General features: G+C 34.7%; 3 protein-coding genes and 1 long non-coding RNA gene across 7 annotated transcripts; 3 read left to right on the forward strand and 1 right to left on the reverse strand.

Moving 5' to 3' along the window:
- Positions 1-1196: 1196 nt before the first annotated feature.
- On the forward strand, positions 1197-2534 carry LOC125202507 (cysteine proteinase inhibitor 1-like). The gene is made up of 2 exons (XM_048100911.1): positions 1197-1465; positions 2094-2534. Exons 1-2 carry the CDS (start codon positions 1338-1340, stop codon positions 2371-2373), a joined length of 408 nt encoding a protein of 135 aa, XP_047956868.1. The 5' UTR covers positions 1197-1337; the 3' UTR covers positions 2374-2534.
- Positions 2535-3870: 1336 nt separating this feature from the next.
- LOC125209046 lies at positions 3871-6167 on the reverse strand. Of its 4 annotated transcripts, XR_007174293.1 has the most exons (8): positions 5884-6167; positions 5406-5461; positions 5114-5130; positions 4892-4949; positions 4751-4819; positions 4634-4674; positions 4335-4390; positions 3871-4092 (listed from the first exon to the last, which is right to left on the reverse strand). It is a non-coding gene; the product is annotated as an uncharacterized LOC125209046 (long non-coding RNA). The 4 variants fall into 4 exon arrangements; XR_007174291.1 differs by lacking the exon at positions 5114-5130 and having other exon boundaries at positions 4892-4979; XR_007174290.1 differs by lacking the exon at positions 5114-5130 and having other exon boundaries at positions 5884-6166.
- Positions 6168-11764: 5597 nt separating this feature from the next.
- LOC125216709 lies at positions 11765-14152 on the forward strand. The gene is made up of 2 exons (XM_048118474.1): positions 11765-12043; positions 13667-14152. Exons 1-2 carry the CDS (start codon positions 11817-11819, stop codon positions 13824-13826), a joined length of 387 nt encoding a protein of 128 aa, XP_047974431.1. The 5' UTR covers positions 11765-11816; the 3' UTR covers positions 13827-14152.
- A 6251-nt stretch (positions 14153-20403) lies between these two features.
- LOC125216357 (cysteine proteinase inhibitor 5-like) lies at positions 20404-21202 on the forward strand. Its single transcript, XM_048118049.1, has 2 exons — positions 20404-20697; positions 20801-21202. Exons 1-2 carry the CDS (start codon positions 20471-20473, stop codon positions 21078-21080), a joined length of 507 nt encoding a protein of 168 aa, XP_047974006.1. The 5' UTR covers positions 20404-20470; the 3' UTR covers positions 21081-21202.
- The last annotated feature ends 151 nt before the right edge of the window (positions 21203-21353 follow it).

Below are 21353 nucleotides of genomic sequence, written 5' to 3' on the forward strand. Positions count from 1 at the left end.
AATACAATAAAAATATCATACAGTATATAAATTATAAATAATACAACTTATTTTGTATATATAGACATAAAAATTTTGAATGGAGACAATTTCCCAACACATATAAGAGCATCCGCAATGGTGCTTAGGCCAGCCATTCTCTCCCCTGCCACGTCAGCAACACTAAAAAATCCACCTGCCACATCAGATTTAGGCCAGCCATAGGCTAGCCATAGGCCAGCCGCAATAAAAATAATTCAAAATATACTACATTTACGGAATTAAAATTACGATAAAAATACGGAATTAGATTTACGAGACATATACGGGAAAATTCATTAATTTTATATTTAAATAAAAAAAAGTACATTAACTAAAAATCATAAAAATAACATAATAAAAAAAAATTCGGGCTTCCACACACGAGCCACCTTGAATCTGTTATAGTTTGCCGCTAGCCGAACGGGGTCTCGCTGACCGGGGGCGACGCCCCCTTGCCATAGGGGTCCGGGGGCGCGGAGAGGCCCCCGGCCCGACGGTATGACATGTTTCTGTTTTAGGTCTTAATTTTGTATTGGGCTAGTTGTTGTTGTCCATCGCTAGATGTTGCTCTTGTACAGAAATTTAGAGATAGAGAAAATCGCGTTTATATAGTTTTTCAAAAATTTTAAAAAAAAAAGAATTAAAAAAAATTTAAAAAAAGAATTAAAAAAAAAAAACAAAATTCGGCGCTGGCCGATCGGGCCTCCACAATGGCGGCTAGCCGATCGGCTAGCGCTCGGCCAGCCGACGAGCGATCGGCCAGCCCACGCCGATCCGCTCGCCGAAATCGCCCTCGCCGATTGCAATGGTTCGGCTAGCCGATCGGCTAGCGCGACGAATCGGCTAGCCGGTCGCTAGCCGACCATTGCGGATGCTCTAAACGTGAGAATGTAGACACAATCCCCAAAAAAAGCTGCATTAATCACAACAAAAAACGTGTTACAAAAGGTGTATAAATTGAGTATATACAAATTCACAAAAAAAATCAAATAAGTCCCACCATAACAAATTAGGAAACCCAATTATTTATGATACTCCATCACACGTGGCATAAAACAACTAGAGCCACCTCACTTTTCCGGATAGAATAAACGATCCACATATGCATGAAACCCCAGCCCCCAAATTCTATAAATAGCATGAACAATTAATCACAAAATCATCACAAACACACACACATATATTCACTTGTAAAATACCTATCAATTCCCAATGGCATCATCCATGACCTTGACCGCCTCATTCTTTGGTGGCGCCGTCGCCGCGAAACCGGCCTCCTCCACCACCCGTCGCTGCCCGCTGGCGGTGAGAGCCCGATGGACTTGGAGAAGTCGGTGGCGGAGAGCAGCAACACGAGACGGGGCCTCGTGTTGGGGGCCGTGGGCGCAGCAGCAGTCTCATCCATCGCGAATGTCGCAAAGGCCGCCGACGATACTAATAGCCCGTATGCGCCTATTTGTGTTACAATGCCTGCATGAGAGTATTACCATTTATTGCGTTTCATTATAAAGATTGAAATATTAAATTGCTTATACTACTCCCTCTTCCCCTCCCTATTAAATATCTCATTTTTTTTAAATCCATCCACCAATAAAAAGGTCTCATTTCACTTTTTACTATATTTAATAAGTGGACTTCATATTCCACTAAATCACTTCCATCACATTTTATTACTCCATCTGTCCCTCATTAATTATCCACTTTTGTCATTTTGGTACGTCCCTTTTTAATTGTTCACTTTCACTTTTATGGTAAGTAAGTCACACATTCCACTAACTCGTTTCATAAAACTACTCGATGGAGTACTATATAAAAGTGGAATCATATTCCACTAACTTTTTCAATCCACTTTCTTTTACATTTCTTAAAAACCGTGCTGGAATCAAAGTCGACAATTATAAGGGAATGAAGCGAGTGTAAAACTAACTTTTTCTACTACTTTCTTCTACAAAGTCAAATAAAATCTGAACCCTAAATAATATCTTAAAATCCGAGCCAGTAAAAAATAGGACATTTATTGGCTGACGTAGCAAGTATTATTTTTAACCACTCTTTTATTTGCTGTTGGGTAGGACGATCGGCGGGTGGAGGCCGGTCGTAGCAGATACAAATGAGATTTTTCTTATCGCAGTATACGCGGTGTCGGAACACAACAAACAGAAGAATGCGTCCTTGGTTTTGGAATCTGTGCTAAGGGCTGAAGTGCAGGTGGTCAATGGTGTGAATTGCAGGCTCGTGATCGTCGCCAAGGATAGTAAAACCGGCCGCTCCAACAACTACCTCGCCGTTGTTTACGGCAAGAACGTGCCTACAACGATAGAGCTCACTTCTTTCGACGCACTTCTTCGCTAGCTTTTCCGATCGCCGGATTGTGTATCGGTTATTAAAGTGTGTTAAAAAAACCATCTCCACTGTTTGTTTAGTACTTTTCCTTTCCTCTATAGAAGGCCTTTTATTGTAATAATTTGGAGATAGTTATTTTCACAATATATTCAATAAATGATATTTCCTTATTTTCTCTTCTTTTCTTGTTCGACGGTCATGTTAAAATACTACTAACTTTATTTCTCAATGATTTAAAGACTAAAGAATTCTAGGATTTATAGAAATATGTTCTAACTCTCTTAATACGACTTGGGAAATGACAGTCAAAGAAAATATATATTCATGAAACTAAACGTAATCTAGACTAGATAATGAATCTTTCGGATAGAACAAGATTCGATCTTATCTTCCTACATGGTCACGTAATCCTTCCATCTTGCCGGTCTCATGGATTTCATTGCTCTCACTCGATACAAGGATTATGGCTCTAGAAAGAGATCTTGGTGATTGTAATCTTTTTATTGTCTGAGTCGTAGATTAGATTTATGTTTATTTTCTTTGGTTTTTTTGTTGGTTCTTCCTTGAGTCATATTAAGAGAGTAAGAGAGTTAAACCGCATATGGTTGTAATAGCATATTTTGTCACAGAAGTATCTTTAAATTGAATGTTCCCTTTGTCCTATTACCATTGAGTCGTTCCATTGCAGTTGAGTTAAATCTTGCAAAATTTCAATAAATTTAATCTCGTTTGATTTATAATTTCTTACTTTAAATTTTATCATGTCATTTCCTGCTTTATTATCTCTAAAGTACTTAACTGTTTACATCCCTTTCCACTCCAAATAACCCACTAATCATTTATTCCCTAATCTTCATACTCAAAAAAATATTGGCAGAATGAGAATATATAACAATAAAAATATCATAGACAATCTATAATTTATAAATATGAATTCTCTGGGATAAACATACAAAAATTGAGTGGAGACTATTTCCCACACATATAAAACGTCTCCTAGCTAGTACGTGACAATGTTGAAATCTAGTCTCCGTGTTGGTTCGAACACTCACACTACAAGAAAAAGAGGCTTTCCCGAGCACCAAGTGGTCGGAAATATAAGGCAAAGTGCTCGGAAAATCGAGATATACCGAGCACTTTCCTAGCACCGAGAGTGCTCGGCTTTCGCTTCGTCGGAATTTTTATACGAGCACCTTAGAGTGCTCGGACATCCGAGCACCCGATTGTGCTCGGAAAATGCCGAGCACATACCCAGGTGCTCGTAATATTCCGAGCACTTACATGATTTTCAGATTTTGGAACATGGCGAGCACATACTAAGGTGCTCGGACATCCGACCACCCGATTGTGCTCGGAAATGCCGAGCACATACCCAGGTTATTGAAATATTTCCATTTTCCAAGCACATATAAGTGCTCGGAACAGGTTATTTCTGTTTCTTTTTAATATATATTTTTTATTATTATTTTTAAATTAATAAAAAATCAAAATTATTTAATGAATAAATAAAGAAAACAAAATTCAAATAACATTAAATTAAATAAAATAGTTTTACAATTGTTTTATTATACTATTCCTCCTACAACATCACAATTTGTTTACCCGGATCCATCTACACTTATGTTAAGCTAATCTAAATCCGCTTGCACTTCTCCAATCTGCAAGTTGTATGAGTTTGCGGCCCCGTTCATCCTCCATAGAGCGTCCTGTCGATGCTCCTTAAGAAATCTACACAATAGACAAAACATTAACATAGATATGAAAAAAGGTTTATATTCTTGCTGGAATTGAATGCAAACAAAGATGACATACTAAACAGATGAAGGCAACAATCCCCTATTATCTCCATGCATCATCAACTTGGAGAAACATATGATTTGACACAAACTTATCATCAAAATCAAGAAAATTTCCACCAGGAGAAAAAAAAACGAAAAGAAAATTAAACTGAAAATCAGTGTAGACTATACCTGACAACAGCCAGAAGAACTAGATCGGGCAACCTGATTTTGACACACTTGGCAACCTGAACAAGCAAGGGAAGAGGGATCAGGGCACAATGGTTTGAGAAATGGAAAGGGAAAGCTAGCTTCTAGAAGAGATCTTGGCATATGCAAATGCTGGTTCAAGAGCTTCTTGGCTAGTTCGAGATATGAAACGGGGACTAGCTCTGTATCCAGAACCTAAAGGTGCATTAGCTCTGCATGAATGAGGAACACTGTCTGTATGAAATGAGAAAAACACATTTGGAATTGGAGGAAGTGCATACCCGAATGAGTTTTGTTTGATAGTCAGCAACTCAACGTCCAGCTGCATAAAATTCATAAGTAATATCCTATATTTGGCTGTCTCAAAGATGCAGAGTAATAAAGATACAGAACCTCACCTCAATGGTTGTTGCATTGGGAGGAATTTCCATATGCTACCTCAAGAGGTACAATACAACCAGCAGTCTCTGCATGCAACACAAGCTAGCATTGAGTAATCAAATTTAAAGCATGTGGAAGATTATTGATCTGAGTCTCACCTAGCCCCAGCACTCATGCCTTCAACTCCAAGTCTAATTTTTTAAGAACTGCTCCTCTCTGAAATTAACCAACATCAAATCCACACAGCTACAACAGAACATTTAATAGAATATATTAACAGACATCATAAACTATTATCTAATAAGCTTCTGAGGTTACATCCGCCGTTAGACTTTAAACTTAAATCTTTCGAAATGTATTATCAGGGTAATAATAGCTACCTTTACTCCAATTGATTCTGTAAAACAAATACATTAAATTCAGTGATAATTGACTGTGTCAATTCTGTAAACATTGAGTTTAAGCGTGTTATATACATCACCATAGACCATACTTCCTTCTGTGCATAGCCAAAAGTAGAAAATATGATAAATCATTGAGTGCACATTTATACCACTCTTTAGCAGAGTACATAGGAAAATAATTCCAAGAATAAGCTTATGGACAACCTCACGTGAATAAATTATACACTCTAATGAATACTACTACTAGTACTACATACATAAGTGTTACCTTAACAACAAGAAGGGGATATATCGCAACTGTAGTTCCAACTTTGGCCAAAGCTCCTACCAAAAATATTTAACCTTAATACTATTTTAAGAACCAATAGCACAATACTGTATGAAAATCTGGAGAAGCCACTTGGATTTGCAAGAGAAGCTACATATTTATACAATAAACAGCTAAAATCATACACAAAACAGTAGGACCACAAAATAGAAATTTTTTTTTTGCATCAATTGTACAAATTATGTACGAATTGCATCAATTACATCAAAATTAGAAAAAGGAAGGTCAATTGCATCAAAATTACGTACGAATTGCATCTGAAATTACAACAATTGCATACAAATTGCATCAAAATTACAACAATACGTACAAATTGCATAAAAAATACAACAATTACATAAAATTGCATTTCAAATTACACGAAATCGAACCAAATTCATCAAAGAAAAATTAAAATTAAGAGAGAAAGGGATTGCACCTCAGAAATAGTGTGAGGGAGAGAGACCGGGTGGGCGAGGAGTCTCTCGGTGGAATAATGTGGCTCGCGATGGCGGTAGAGAGATGAGAGGGAAACTGCCGATTGAGCGATGGGAAGAGAAATCGAGAGGGAAACTGCCGATTGAGCGATGGGAAGAGAAATCGAGAGGATAAATATAGGGCGGTTTTCCAGATCGGCGGAGAGAGGAGATATATTTCGCGGTTTTAATTGGCATTCCAAGCACCCTAACGATGCTCGGGAAATTAACTACTTGCAGTGTACCTCAAATTTCTATATGTAATTATTCAAAATAAATCTTAAACGAGCACTTATACGGTACTCGGAATTTACCAAGCACATGTATGGTGCTCGGAACTAATGTTAAAAGTATTGATATTTTATATTCAAAATAAATTTTAATATTTGATAAATAATTTGCAAATTTTTATACATACAAATTTATTGAGATATTTCTATGTACTAGTAAAAAATACTATTAACATGTTTTAAATTATTGTTGTTGTGAAATAATTATTACTTAAGTATTTTTAATAACTTCCGAGCACTTACATGGTGCTCGGCATTTTCCAAGCACATATATGGTGCTCGGCTTTATTACTTAAAAATATTAATATTTTATGTTCAAAATAAATTTTAATGTTTACGGTAAATGATCCACAAATTTTTATATATGCAAATTTTTCGAGATATTTCTATGTACTAATAAGAAATATTGACATGTTTTAATTTATTATTGTTGTTAAATAATTAAAAATTATAGTATATTTTTTTATACTTCCGAGCACTTACATAGTGCTCGGCATTTTCCAAGCACAAGTACGGTAGTCGGAATTATTGCATAAAAATGTTTATATTCTATGTTTAAAATAAATTTTAATATTTATGGTAAATGATCCACGAATTTTCATGTATGCAAATTTTCCGAGATATTTTTATGTACTAATAAAAAATATTGACATGTTTTAATTTATTATCGTTAATCATTAAAAATTAATTTTTTTTTATAATTTCCGAGCACAAGTACCGCCGTCGGAATTGATGCATAAAAATGTTAATATTATATGTTTAGAATAAATGTCAATTCCGACCACGATAATTGTGCTTGCTTTTTGCCGAGCACAAGTAGAAGTGCTTGGTATATTGCGAGCACACGTAGAGGTGGTCGGTATTTTCCGAGCACAAATAAAGGTGCTCGCTAGTTTCATAGATGATTTAATAGGTGATGCGATTGCGTTCGATACCACGAACAATATTTTTTTAATATAACTAATCGTTCTCAAGAAAATTTGAATCAAATAATTGGTTTATAATCCGTATCAACCGTTCGGACCGGCCACGAGCGGGCGGTTTCGTTGCGCTATTGCACGCAGTTTTAGCTTGGCTATTTTTTTAAAAATAATTTAAATACATTTTTCTATCTTTAAGTATCTTCATTCTCTTCTATACTTGTAGTTTTTGAAATAGTGTTGCCATTTTATTCTATATTACAAATTTCCGAGCACAATTAAATGTGCTTGCTTTTTGCCGAGCACAAGTAGAAGTGCTTGGTAAATTGCGAGCACACGTAGAGGTGGTCGGTATTTTCCGAGCACAAATAAAGGTGCTCGCTAGTTTCATAGATGATTTAATAGGTGATGCGATTGCGTTCGATACCACGAACAATATTTTTTTAATATAACTAATCGTTCTCACGAAAATTTGAATCAAATAATTGGTTTATAATCCGTATCAACCGTTCGGACCGGCCACGAGCGGGCGGTTTTGTTGCGCTATTGCACGCAGTTTTAGCTTGGCTATTTTTTTAAAAATAATTTAAATACATTTTTCTATCTTTAAGTATCTTCATTCTCTTCTATACTTGTAGTTTTTGAAATAGTGTTGCCATTTTATTCTATATTACAAATTTCCGAGCACAACTAAATGTGCTTGCTTTGTGCCGAGCACAAGTAGAAGTGGTCGGAATTTTCCGAGCACAGTTAAAAGTGCTCGCTGGGTTGCCGAGCACAAGTAAGAGCTAATCGTTGGTTTGCCGAGCACAAGCAAATATGCTCGGTAGTTTCCGAGCAATGGTAAAAGTGCTCGGTAGTTTCCGAGCACAAGTAAAGCTAATCGTTGGTTTGCCGAGCATAAGCAAATATGCTCGGTAGTTTTGCGAGCAAAGGTAAAAGTGCTCGGTAGTTTCCGAGCACAAGTAAGAGCTAATCGTTGGTTTGCCGAGCACAAGCAAATATGCTCGGTAGTTTTGCGAGCAAAGGTAAAAGTGCTCGGTAGTTTCCGAGCACAAGTAAGAGCTAATCGTTGGTTTGCCGAGCACAAGCAAATATGCTCGGTAGTTTTGCGAGCAAAGGTAAAAGTGCTCGGTATTTTCCGAGCAATGGTAAAAGTGCTCGGTAGTTTCCGAGCACAAGTAAGGTGCTTGGCAAGTGTTGGTCGGAAAACAGTGTTTTTTTTGTAGTGGCACGTGGCACAAAACAATTGGAGCCACCTCAATTGTATTTCGGAGTGTATTATTTCACAAAATTATCTTAAATTAAATGTTCCCTCCGTCCTACTACAATTGATTCGTTCCATTGTAGTTTCAATACATGCAATTTTGTTTACTTTATTCTCCTTTTTACGTTGTCTTTATTCAATCACGTGCTATTTATCTATTTCATTTGAGTTCGACAGTTTCCTTCGGGAATTTCATTGGAACAGCTGGCGTGCTTAGCAGAGCTCAATTAACATTGGTAGGGCTTTTATTAAAAAATGTTTTAATAAAACTAAGCAAGCTAAATGAAACTAAGAAAATTATTGCTACGAGAAAAAAAATGTGTATGTGCCAAAATGTGGGCACTTTGGGCTATTACATTGGGCTCAAGCCCAAGTTAAGGAGTAGTCGTGCAAAAACTGGATTTAATTGGCTCTTTTTAGGCCCAAATTGACAAGTAGTCTTGCAAAAAGGAGTATTAAAGTTTCTATAGTCCTATATATTCAATGAATTGATATATTTTTATGATATCTTTAATATTGCAAACCCAGACAAACTCGGCCCGATGCTTTCCTAGAAATCGGGCTCGGTTAGGCGGGTTGAAAATACATCGAGCTGAAAATGGAATCCAACCCAAAATTTCATCAAGCCTAAATGTTTGGACCCAATCCAGTCCAAATTTGATCTAGTCTGAACTATCGGACTAGGTTTATTTTGTAAGCCATTACAACGTTATTATGAATTTATGAGTTTTCAAATTCTAATTGATGTTTAACTTGTTAAAGTAAAATTGTAGTTAGTGAGGTTTGGTAGATTAGTTAAAGTTGCTACTCCTTTTATTAGTTAATTTTAGCACTTTCTCTAGTCTATAAGGCTATTGTTGTAGTTTGTATATGACTTTCCTCCAATGTACTACTACATCCGTTCTTTCATAGTTTAAATATTTCCTTTTAGCAGAGTTAAGAAATGGATATTTAGTGAATTAGATGGTTATGTAATAAAGTAAATTATACAGTAGATAGAATAAAGTAGAGAAAATGAAGTTATAAAAAAATGCGTTAATTATACTCCCCCTGAACGCGAAAAAGAGTTTCATTTTTTTCATTTTGGTCTGTCCGCGAAAAGGAATCCTGATTCATAATTATCATCAATAGTAAAAGACCTCACATTCCACCAACTCATTCTCACGTATCATTTAAAAATAATATATACAAGTGAGACTCATATTCTACTAACTTTCTTTCACCAACTTTTCTTAACATCTCCTAAAATACGTACCAGAAAGAAATTAGACTTTTGTTTGTGGACAGAGGAAGTACCATAACAGAAATGACACAACCATAAGAAAAACGTTTTGAAATGTAAAATTGACAATATTATGAAGAAACTAGGGAGTAGTAGCTTTCAATAGATTAATCTTGCTTGTTTCTATTCCATGGTAAGGGCGAAACATAGCATGTGATTTCTGCTACCATCAATAAATTTGTTTGGTACTTTTGCAGGAAATAGGTGAATAATAAAATTTTCTGGCCAAATTTTACTAACAATTATAATAGCCACAACCAGCTTTCTTCCTTCCACCGCCATTCCACCACTACCATGACAAATTATGGTGCTATTTTTTTCAATTAGGAATATGTGATACAAATATTTGTTTCACATCATCTAAGTTTCTTCATGAATCTAGGATATAATTATTAATCCCTCTGTTCCATTGAAGATGACCCACTTTTCTTTTTGGTTTGTCCCAATCAAGATGATCCATTACTTAAAATGGAAACACTTTTATCTCTACTTTATTCCATCTCTCTTACTTTACTCTCTCCTCTTACCACACAAAATATAACTGCATAAACTCCCGTGTCGTCCAAGAAATGGGTCATCTTCCTTGGGACAGAGGGAGTATTATATATTTTCATAAGTTGTTAAGCTTTGATTTGCTCTAGTTTGTTTTATTTCCCTATCATTTTGTACCATATATATTAGAAATATAAGTAGTCTTTTATTATTACTAAGAATAATGAATGAATAAAATAATTTATCGATCATTCTGTGGTTCTCTTCCATCTCCTTAAAATTTTCAAATCTCTTTTCTCCTACTCTCAATTCTTATAATTTCTCTTATATGTGTTAATCCCAAATTAATAGATTAATAAGTACTATATGGGAGTGATTTGGTAGCTAGTCTAATACTCATGTTGTAAGAATTTTAATATTTAGCCAATGTGTGTAGACAATAGTATCGTCAAAATAAATTAGATTGTATCTCGATTTATTCAGTTGCGTTTGGAATGTGATTAATCTGAAATGAAGCCACTAAACATTTATTCCCTAATTTCCTTTCTCAAAAGAAATATGAGCAGAAGGGGAATACAATAAAAATATAGTAATTGAGAATAATAATTTATAAATAAGACTTTTTTTATATAAACATAACAAAATTTTGTGGAGACAATTTTCCCACACACAGATAGGTGAGAATGTAGACACAATTTCAAAAAAGGTGCATTAATCACAACAAAAAAACGTGTTACAAAAGGTGTAGAGTAGAGACAATTTCAAAAAAAAAATCTAATAAGCCCCACCATAACAAATTAGGAAACCCAATTATTTATCGCCTTTCAAAAAAAAATCTAATAAGCCCCACCATAACAAATTAGGAAATCCAACTATTTATCGCCTTTCACAAAAAAAAAATCTAATAAGCCCCACCATAACAAATTAGGAAACCCAATTATTTATCGCTACAACTTAGATATTCCATCACACGTGGCACAAAACAACTGGAGGCTGGAGCCACCTCACTTTTTCGGATAGAATGTACTACTCCCTCCATCCCGGCTAAGATGACACATTTCTTAGTCGGCACGAGATTTTAGGAGTTATTGGTTAATGTGATTAATTAGAGAGAGAAAAAGTGGATGCAAGTATTCAAGTAGAGAGATAAAGAAAGATGGACATTTTAATAGGAGAGAGAAAAAGTATTTGAATGTATTAATTAGAGACAGAAAGTTTTCGAAAAAAGAAAATGTGTCATCTTAGTTGAGACAAACTAAAAAGGAAAACGTGTCATCTCAAGCAGGACGGAGGGAGTAACATTTACTCCCTCCCTCCCGAAATAGAAGTCATATTTAGTTATGACACGAGTTTTAAAAATGTAAAGAAAAGTGAATTGAATAATTAGTGGAATATGAGTATCAATTATATATACTTTTATACTAAAATGTGAGTGAAATAAGTTATTGGAATGTGGAGTCTACTTACCATTTATGATAAAAGTGAAATAACTCTTATTGTGAGACGAACAGAATTAACAAAACATGACTCTTGTTATGGGCCGGAGAAAGTACATTCCAACCAACTTCTATATATAGCATACACATTTAATCACAAAATCAACATACACAAACACATTCACTTATAAATTACCTATCAATTCCCAATGGCATCATCCTTGACCATGACCTCCTCGCTCTTTGGTGGCGCCGTCGCCGCGAAGCCGGCCGCGGCCACTACTCGTCATAGCCAGCTGGCGGTGAGGGCCTCCATGGACTTGGAGAAGGCAGCGGAGAAGAGCAACAACACAAGACGGGGCCTCATGTTGGCCGCGGCTGGCGAAGCAGCAGTGTCGTCCGTCGCGAATGTCGCGATGGCGGCCGATAAAATCCTGTAAGTGAAATATTTAACTAAAGTGTGTGGACAATAGTATCGTCAAAATAAATTAGATTGTATCTCGATTTATTCAGTTGCGTATGGAATGTGGTTAATCTGAAATTAAGCCACTAAACATTTATTCCCTAATTTTCGAGAAAAAATTCAGCGGTCCAGGCATACCATGTTGGCACGATGACATGGTATGTCCGGCAAACAATATTTTAACAAGTGGAAGTAGATCCATGTCATACTCTAACTAATGAGACACAATCTTTAATGGAAAAATAAACAATTTTAATATATGGTAATTGTTAAACTTTCCATATATAATATTGATACATCCATCCATGTATAATTATCTTACATACAAGAGTACTTACTACGCAAGGAGCTACACTATTTTTGAATAACATAATAATAATTCATTTAATAAATGATGAGCAATGATAAAAATAAAACAAGAGCTAATCTATATAATTTACTTTTAATTAATGATGTGCAACGATTAAAATAAAATTATAAGAGCTAAACTATATAATTTTCATTTAACTAATGATGCAATGATAAATAAAATAAGAGCTAAATTGTATAATTTTTATATATTAATATCAATATGGAATGCTAAAAAATTTAAGTTATAAAAGCAACAAATTTAAACTATGATCATACTTTTTAATTCTCATTTTTCACACATTTATATACTGCATATAATAAGAGAGAAAGCAATTTCATATAATTTTCAAATTAATGGCACAATATAAATACTCCATTTTAGATTATTACAATTCGTCACATATGCGGTTATATTGCATAAATGAATGTGTGTGTATAAATATAGTATAGGAGGTAAAAAAAAAATGTTTCCATATTAGAAATTTAGAAGTGAATCTACATTTAATATGAATATTAAATTGAAAGTAAATCTTCTACAATTCCATATGTCAAATTGTTATTAGTGAAACGTACCATGTAATCATGCCAACATGGTATACCTAGACCATTAAATTTTTTCTCCTAATTTTCTTGCTCAAAAGAAATATGAGTAGAAGGAGAATACAATAAAAATATCATTGACAAAATAATTTATAAATAAGACTTCTTTCATATAAGCATAAACAAATTTAGTGGAGACAATTTTCCCACACAGATAAAGTTAGTAGATGAGAATGTAGACACAATTTCAAAACACTACAAAAAAAATGCTAGGTAGTGACGGAAATTAGTGACGGTGGCTGCTAGCTCAACAATAGTGACAGAAAAAGCGTCAGTCACTAATAGTGACAGAAAATGGATTTAGTGACGGAAAATATAGATGACTGCTTTGTTTTAGTGACGGAATAATCTGCCACTATTTTTGACTGAAGCTTTTTCCGTCACTAAGCTAGCAGCCGCCGTCACTAATTTCCGTCACTATCTAGCTTTTTTTTTGTAGTGAAAGTTGGGGTCTACTTATTTAAAATAGTAAAATGAGATATTCATAAAAACTGTCCAAATAAGAAATTATAAGATATTTAATAGTGACAGGAGGAAGTATAATTGTTTATAGTGGTTCACTTTATTATAAAGATTGAAATATTGAATCATTTTTTTCTCTATGAACTATTCTTTGAAAAATCCTTTTTATTTGATGATGGGTAGTGTTACCCCCGACCTCAAGGCGCTGACTCCCGACCTCAAGGCGCTGACCCCCGTCAATCCTAGTACACTGACATTATTGCATTCGCAAGATTCACGGTGTCGGAATACAACAAAAAGATTTTGGAGTCGGACCCCGACATTCTGGAGCCGAAGCTCTTGACATTTGTGTCTGTGTTATAAGCTGACAAGCTGGAGACCATTAGTGGGTTTTACAGAATCGAGATCTCGGCTAGGGAAGGTTTAGGCCCCCCCAAGAAGTACATCGCAACTGTCTTATCGCTGGACGAGCCTGGAACCGTAATTTTCACTATCTTGGAGTCGTGATAAAGTGCTGGTGGAGTCCTAAAAGCAATAGAGTATCTCAATTATTAAAGTGTGTGAAAAAGCTATCTCCAGTAGTTAAGCACTTTTGTTAGCCTTTGTATAAGGCCTTTTATTGTAGTCCATTCGTCCATTAATAAATGTCTCATATTTGACTGGCTCGGATTCAAAGTTTTGACTTTGAATAAAGTTGAGGTTGCACTAATAGCAAATACTGTGAGAATGTGCGTTAAATTCATGTGGAAATGTGAATTATTTATTTAATGGCGAAGTTAACACTAAGAAATTATATTATTTCAAACAATTATACTTGAGTAAAATATACTCGTATATGATGGTCATATAAGAACAGTGTATTATTCTATCGGGGTGTATTAGGGTTCTTACACCTCCTTAGTATCAACACAACATATATCGCAACCCTCAGATCCTTGAATTGGATGGTTGTGATAAACTACATTATTACACTAAAATGCTACTACATTATTTTACTAAAATAGTACATTATAAGCTAAGTTATTATTAGACTAATAATCTACATTATTAGATGACATGTGACATTAATCTAGCAGTTAGACTAGATAATAAATCTTTCGGATAGAGCAAGAATCGATCTTATCTTCCTACATGGTCACGTGATCTATCGCATGCTTGGGCCGGCTCATGGATTTCATTGCTCTCACTCGATACAAAGATTATGGCTCTAGATAGAGATCATGATCATTAGATTCGTATTTATTCTCTTTGGGTTTTTTTTCGGTTCTTTCATGAGTCATATCAAAAGAGTTCAACCGCATATATATGGTTGTAATAGTACTCCCTCCGTCCCACTTTAGGAGTCCTGATTTACCATTTTTTTATGTCCCACTTTAAGAGTCCCGGCTGGATTATTCCATATATGGTATTAGGCCCCAAATTCCTCTAACCTTTTTCCACTCACATTTTATTATAAAACTAATATAAAAAAGTAGGACTCACATTTCACTATCTTTTTCATCAACTTTCCTTTACATTTCTTAAAACTCATGTCGAACTCAACTGGGACTCCTAAAATGGGACGCAGGGAGTATATTTTTTCACAGAAGTATCTTTAAAGTGAAGGTTGTTAGGTTTGGTATACTGAAAAGCATGTTTCGAGCAAGTTTCGCGCGAATAGAATCTTGCTTGTATACGTAAAACTCTACAATCCACCTTTAACCCGATTCAGTATTATTCGAGCAGTCTCGCACGAATAGAATCACTATTATTATTACATTGTGTTTGCTTGTGCATTTATAAGATGTTTTACAAACATTTAAATGCATAAGAAGTAAACAAAGTCTAAGTCTTTTGCTTAGTAGACCGGTTGTGGGCGTCGTCCACTTTAAGGTAACACGGTCAGATCTATGCAATGCTTTGCAAAAGAAAAAGAAGAATTTCACAACCTAGATAGGCTTTGGCTACCTATCGTGAAAGGTTGCAATGTCGATCCGCATATTTCTAAGCCTTACTGAAATAAGATGACATTGGTGTGGTATAGCACTGAACGGATCTAACAGCAAGACGTGTCTTTATGCTATCTACTGAAAGATTAGGTCTTGATAAAATACTATTTCTTAATCTACATATGTTAGCATTGAGCATACGGTATTGATTATGCACTACTTTGACTTATCAAATGGTGCGGGTTTTTCGCAACCCAATAATCCTGATATATTGGGGTAGTGGTGATTAATATCTAGCGGTGCTAGGATTGCTATTATGTTGAATCGTGCACGAGGTGAGTCTCGTTTGATAATGTCCTCAAGAGGAGCTTGAACAAGGTTTTATTATTCGGAAAACTGGCCAGTTGGAGTTTTATTACTCTATGAATAATAAATAAATGTTTCTTGCTAAGTCCACTCTTGAAATTAATAAGATATTAATTAATTAAGTCCATAGCAGACATTAATTAATTAATGGACATTTATATCTTAAGCGCGGGAAATAAATAATAAACAAAGTGGAAACCCGGATTACTTATAATTTCGGATTTGGATGGGGAGAGTTCAATATTACTTCAGTAGTGGCTGCTCGTAATATTCCAATATAAGCTTGTATTAAATTGTGGGTTCAATTTAATTAGTAAAAAGCTAATTGGGCGAGCCCATATCCAAAACCTTCCATAGATCCCTGTCTGGGCCCAATAAGGAACTTAATATAAATAGGAGAATAAAGGAGACAAAAAAAACATAATTTTCATTATTTGTAATTTTCGAAAATTTCAGCTTCCCCAGCTGTAGGAATTTTCGAATTCCACTCCTTTTCCCAAAAGGATTTCTTCGTCTTCTTTATTCGAGTCCTAGTATTTTGATAAGATCAGCCCACCCTGATATCGAGATACAGTTCGGGAACCAGAGAGAAGATCCATGGTCTAGTATTGAAGATCATCATGTGGAGAAGGCGCGAGCAATCGACGATTCTTTGAAGAATCAAATCGGTAACCCTTAACCATAGAATACCTGTTTTTGGATTTATTTTCTATGAGCATGAATTGTTTGCGTTCTAGCATGCAATTATCTGTTTAGCATGTGAATTGATTAATCGCATAATCGGTCAAATAGATCCTTATCTGATTTATTTGTTTTGTACAAGTCTTCCGCTGTGCAAGGGGCACCAAACTCAAGCAAAGGTTCCCTTTGTCCTATTACAATTTAGTTGTTCCATTGCAATTGAGTTAAATCTTGCAAAATTTCCATACATTCAATCTTATTTGATTTATTATTTTTTTACTTTAAATATTATCCAGTCAACTCCTGCTTTATTATCTCTTTAAGTAGTACTTATCTATTTCTCTCTTTCCACTCCTAATAACCCACTAAACATTTATTCCCTAATCTTCATACAGAATGAGAATACAATAAAAATATCATAGACAATCTATAATTTATAAATATGAATTCTTTTGGATAAACATACAAAAATTGAGTGGAGACCATTTCCCACACATATAAAACGTCTCCTAGTTAGTTACATGACAATGTTGAAATCACAACAAAAACAAGTTACAAAAGGTGTATTTCCATACAAAAATTGAGTAGAGACAATTTAAAAAAAAAAATCAATCAAGCCCCACCATAACAAATGAGGAACGCCAATTATTTAATCCAATTTAATTAGGTATACCATCACACTTGGCACAAAGCAATTGGAGCGCTGGCTACCTCACCTTTTTTGGATAGAATAAACGGAGAGAGTGTATTATTTCACATTATTATCTTAATTAATAAATATGCCCTTTGATCCACTACAATTGAGTTGTTCCACTGCAGTTTAGTTAATTTTGAAAATGTTCAATATATTTTAATTTCATTTACTTAATTCTCTCTTATTTGGCCTTTATTCAATCATGTGCTACTTTAATCTCTCTTAAGTACTTATTTATTTTATTTCCTCTATATTTTATTTTCACTCCAATTCTCTCTTAATTCTCTCTTATTTGGCCTTTATTCAATCATGCACTAAACATTTATTCCATAATCTTCAACTCAAAGAAATATATAAGCATAAGAGAATGCAATAAAAATATCATAGACAATCGATAATTTATAAAAAAGACTAGTTTTATATAAACATACAAAAATTGAGTAGAGACAGAAAAACCTCTCCTAGTTAGTAGGTGAGAATGTAGTTTGGATTGCTGAAATATTATCTAAAATTCATCTCCTACCATTCAACTCTTTTTGATAAATTTCTGTTAAATTATTCCTAACCCAATTATTACGTTCGATAATTTCCTTTAGGAATTTCATTGAACAGCTGGCGTGCTTAACCAGAACTCAATTAACTTTGGTCGGGCTTTTATTAAAACAGTTTTAATAAAATTTAGCAAGCTAAATGAATCTATAAATATTATTGCTACGAGAAAAAAATGTGTACCGAAATGTGGGCCTTTGGGCTAATACATTGGGCCCAAGCCAAGTAGAAGAGTAGGCCTGCAAAAACTGGATCAATTTAATTGGCTCTTATTTAGGCCCAAATTGACGAGTAGTCTTGCAAAAACTGGATCCATTTGCCTTAGATGGATGGACATGAAATGAAAATGTATTTCTTTTTTTTGGTTTGGCCATGGGTGTACCGAACTCACCTTTGGCGTTCTGACTAATTCTGCTCGATCGGGTTTGCAGATTATTGGATTGTTACAAAATCTAAGTAGATTAATTTATGTTGAGTTCTTTTGAGGATTATAACTTCACTGGATTATATATGGATTGAATAATGTTACCCAGATAAAATACAAATTCGGCCCGATATATTGTCAGGCTTTCCTAGAAATCGGGCTAGGTTAGGCAGGTTGAAAATACATCTTGCTGAAAATGGAATCCAACCCAAATTTTCATCAAGCCTAAATCTTTGGACCCAATCCAGTCCAAATTATCAGACTGGGTTTATTTTGTAAGCCATTACAACATTATTATGAGTTTTCAAATTCTAATTGATGTTTAACTTGTTAAAATTGAAAAGTAAAATTGTAGTTAGTGAGTTTTGGTAGCTTAGTTAAAGTTGCTACTCCTTTTATTAGATAATTTTAGCACATTCTCTAGCCTATAAGGCTATTGTTGTAGTATGTCTATAACTTTCCTACAATGTACTTCATTCATTCTTACATAGTTTAAACATTTCTTTTAACCACATAGTTTTAAAAATGGATATTTAGTGAATGAGGTGGTTATGTAATAAAGTAAATTATGTAATAGATAGAATAAAATAGAGAGAATGAAGTTATAAAAAAATGAGTTAATTATTACTCCCTCTGTCCGCGGACAAGAGTTCCATTTTTCCATTTTGTTCTGTCCGCGAATGGGAATCCCGGTTCATAATTATCATCAATAGTAAAAGGATCCACATTCCACCAACTCATTCCACTCACGTATCATTTAAAACTAATAAGTATATACAAATGAGACGCATATCCCACTAACTTTCTTCCACCACTTTTCTTAACATTTCTTAAAATACGTGACGAAAAAAATGAGACTCCTATTTAGGGACGTAGGAAGTACCATAACACAGAAATGACACAACCATAAAAAAAAAGGTTTTGAAATGTAAAATTGACAACTATGAAGAAACTAGGGAGCATAGTTTTCAATAGATTAATCTTGCTAGTATCTATTCCCATGGTAAGGACGAACCATAGCATGTGATTTCTGCTACCATCAATAAATTTGTTTGGTACTTTTGCAGGAAATAGGTGAATAATAAAATTTTCTGGCCAAATTTTACTAATAATTATAATTGCCACAACTCAACCAACATTTAGCCACAACCAGCTTTCTTCCTTCCGCCACCATTCCACCACTACCATGACATGGTTTTTAATTAGGAATATATGATACAAATATTTATTTCACATCATCTAATTTTCTTCATGAATCTAGAATATAATAATTATTATTATTATTTATTTTCATAAGTTGTTAAGCTTTGATTTGCTCTAGTTTGTTTTATTTCCCAATAATTTTGTACCACATATATTAGAAATATATGTAGAGTCTTTTATTATTATTATTAAGAATAATGAATGAATAAAATAATTTATCGATCATTCTGCGGTTCTCTTCCATCTCCTCAAAATTGCCGAATCTCTTTCGTCCTATTCTTATAATTTCTCTTATATGTGTTAATCCCAAATTAATAGATTAATGGAGTACTATTTGAAGTGATTTGGTAGCTAGTCTAACATCATGTTGTAAGAAATTCAATATTTAGCTAACGTGTGTAGACAATAGTATCGTCAAAATAAATTAGATTGTATCTCGACATTTTAGTTGCGTTTGGAATGAGATTAATCTGAAATTAACCCACTAAACATTTATTCCCTAATTTTCTTGCTAAAAAGAAATATGGGCAGAAGGAGAATACAATAAAAATATCATTGACAATAATAATTTATAAATAAGACGTATTTTATATAAGCATAAAAAAATTTAGTGGAGACAATTTTCCCACACAGATAAAGTTAGTAGATGAGAATGTAGACACAATTTCAAAAAAGGTGCATTAATCATAACAAAAAAACGTGTTGCAAAAGGTGTTGAGTAGAGACAATTATATATCGCTACAACTTTGATATTCCTTCCCAGTGGCACAATACAACTGGATCCACCTCACTTTTCCGGATAGAATGTACTCCCTTGGTCCCTTGCAGCAGATGTATTTCTTTTCAATATAAAAATGGTTTTAATTATGTTAAATAAAAAGAGAATAAAGTAGAAAGGAAAAGATTGAGAAAGGAAGAGAGGGTAAAGTAATAGATAATAAAATACATTTTGCTGAAAAAGGAAATAACTCATCTATAATGGCATAACTCAAAAAAGAATAAAACTCAGCTATATAGGAACGGAGGGAGTAACATTTACATTCAAACCAACTTCTATATATAGCATATATAAACATTTCATCACAAAATCAACACACACAAACACAGTCACTTCTAAACTGCCTATATATCAAATATTCCCAATGGCATCATCCATGACCATGACCTCCTCGTTCTTTGGTGGCGCCATCACCGCCAAGCCGGCCGCGGTCACCACACATCGCAGCCAGCTGGCAGTGAGGGCCTCGATGGACTTGGAGAAGGCGGTGGCGGTGGCGGCTGAGACCACCAACACGAGGCGGGGCCTCGTCTTGGCAGGGATGGCCGCAGTAGCAGCATCATCCGTCGCAAAAGCTGCTACGGCTGACACGTATGGTTCATTATAAATATTGAATTGTTTATATTATTATTATTTATATTCATCTAAACTGATCTCAACAATATACTCCACTTTTTAATTTGGTGATGAGTAGGAAAGACGGCGGGTATACGCCGGTCCCCGATCCAAGTGCACCGGAGTATTTAATACTGGCGACATTCGCGGTGTCGGAATACAACAAGCAGAACAATAAGGCATTGACTTTGAACTCCGTGACAAGGGCTGAGACGCAGGTGGTGGCTGGTGTGAATTACAGGCTGTCATTCTCGGCCCGGGGTGATATAAACCCGAACGCCACCTACCAGGCAGTTGTTTACTCCCAGGCCGCGCCGACATCCCTACAGCTCACTGACTTCGTGGGAATTTCTCGCTAGATTTTCCGATCGCCAGATTGTGTATCGGTTAATAAAGTGTGTGAAATAAATATCTCCACACCTTTCCAAGCCTCTATATAAGGCTTTTTCATCAATAAAATTTCCCTCTTTTCTCTTGTTCATATAGGTTTCTTCCAATTTTACTTATCCAATAGTGTTGGGATATGTATGATATGTCTTGAGTTGGACTCTCTACGTAACATAAACATGAAATTAAACCTAATTTTAGACTCGTGCGATAATGAATCTTGCGGATGGAGCAAGATTCGATCT

This window comes from Salvia hispanica, chromosome 1 (genome assembly GCF_023119035.1).
Source record: "Salvia hispanica cultivar TCC Black 2014 chromosome 1, UniMelb_Shisp_WGS_1.0, whole genome shotgun sequence".
Classification (NCBI taxonomy): domain Eukaryota; kingdom Viridiplantae; phylum Streptophyta; class Magnoliopsida; order Lamiales; family Lamiaceae; genus Salvia; species Salvia hispanica.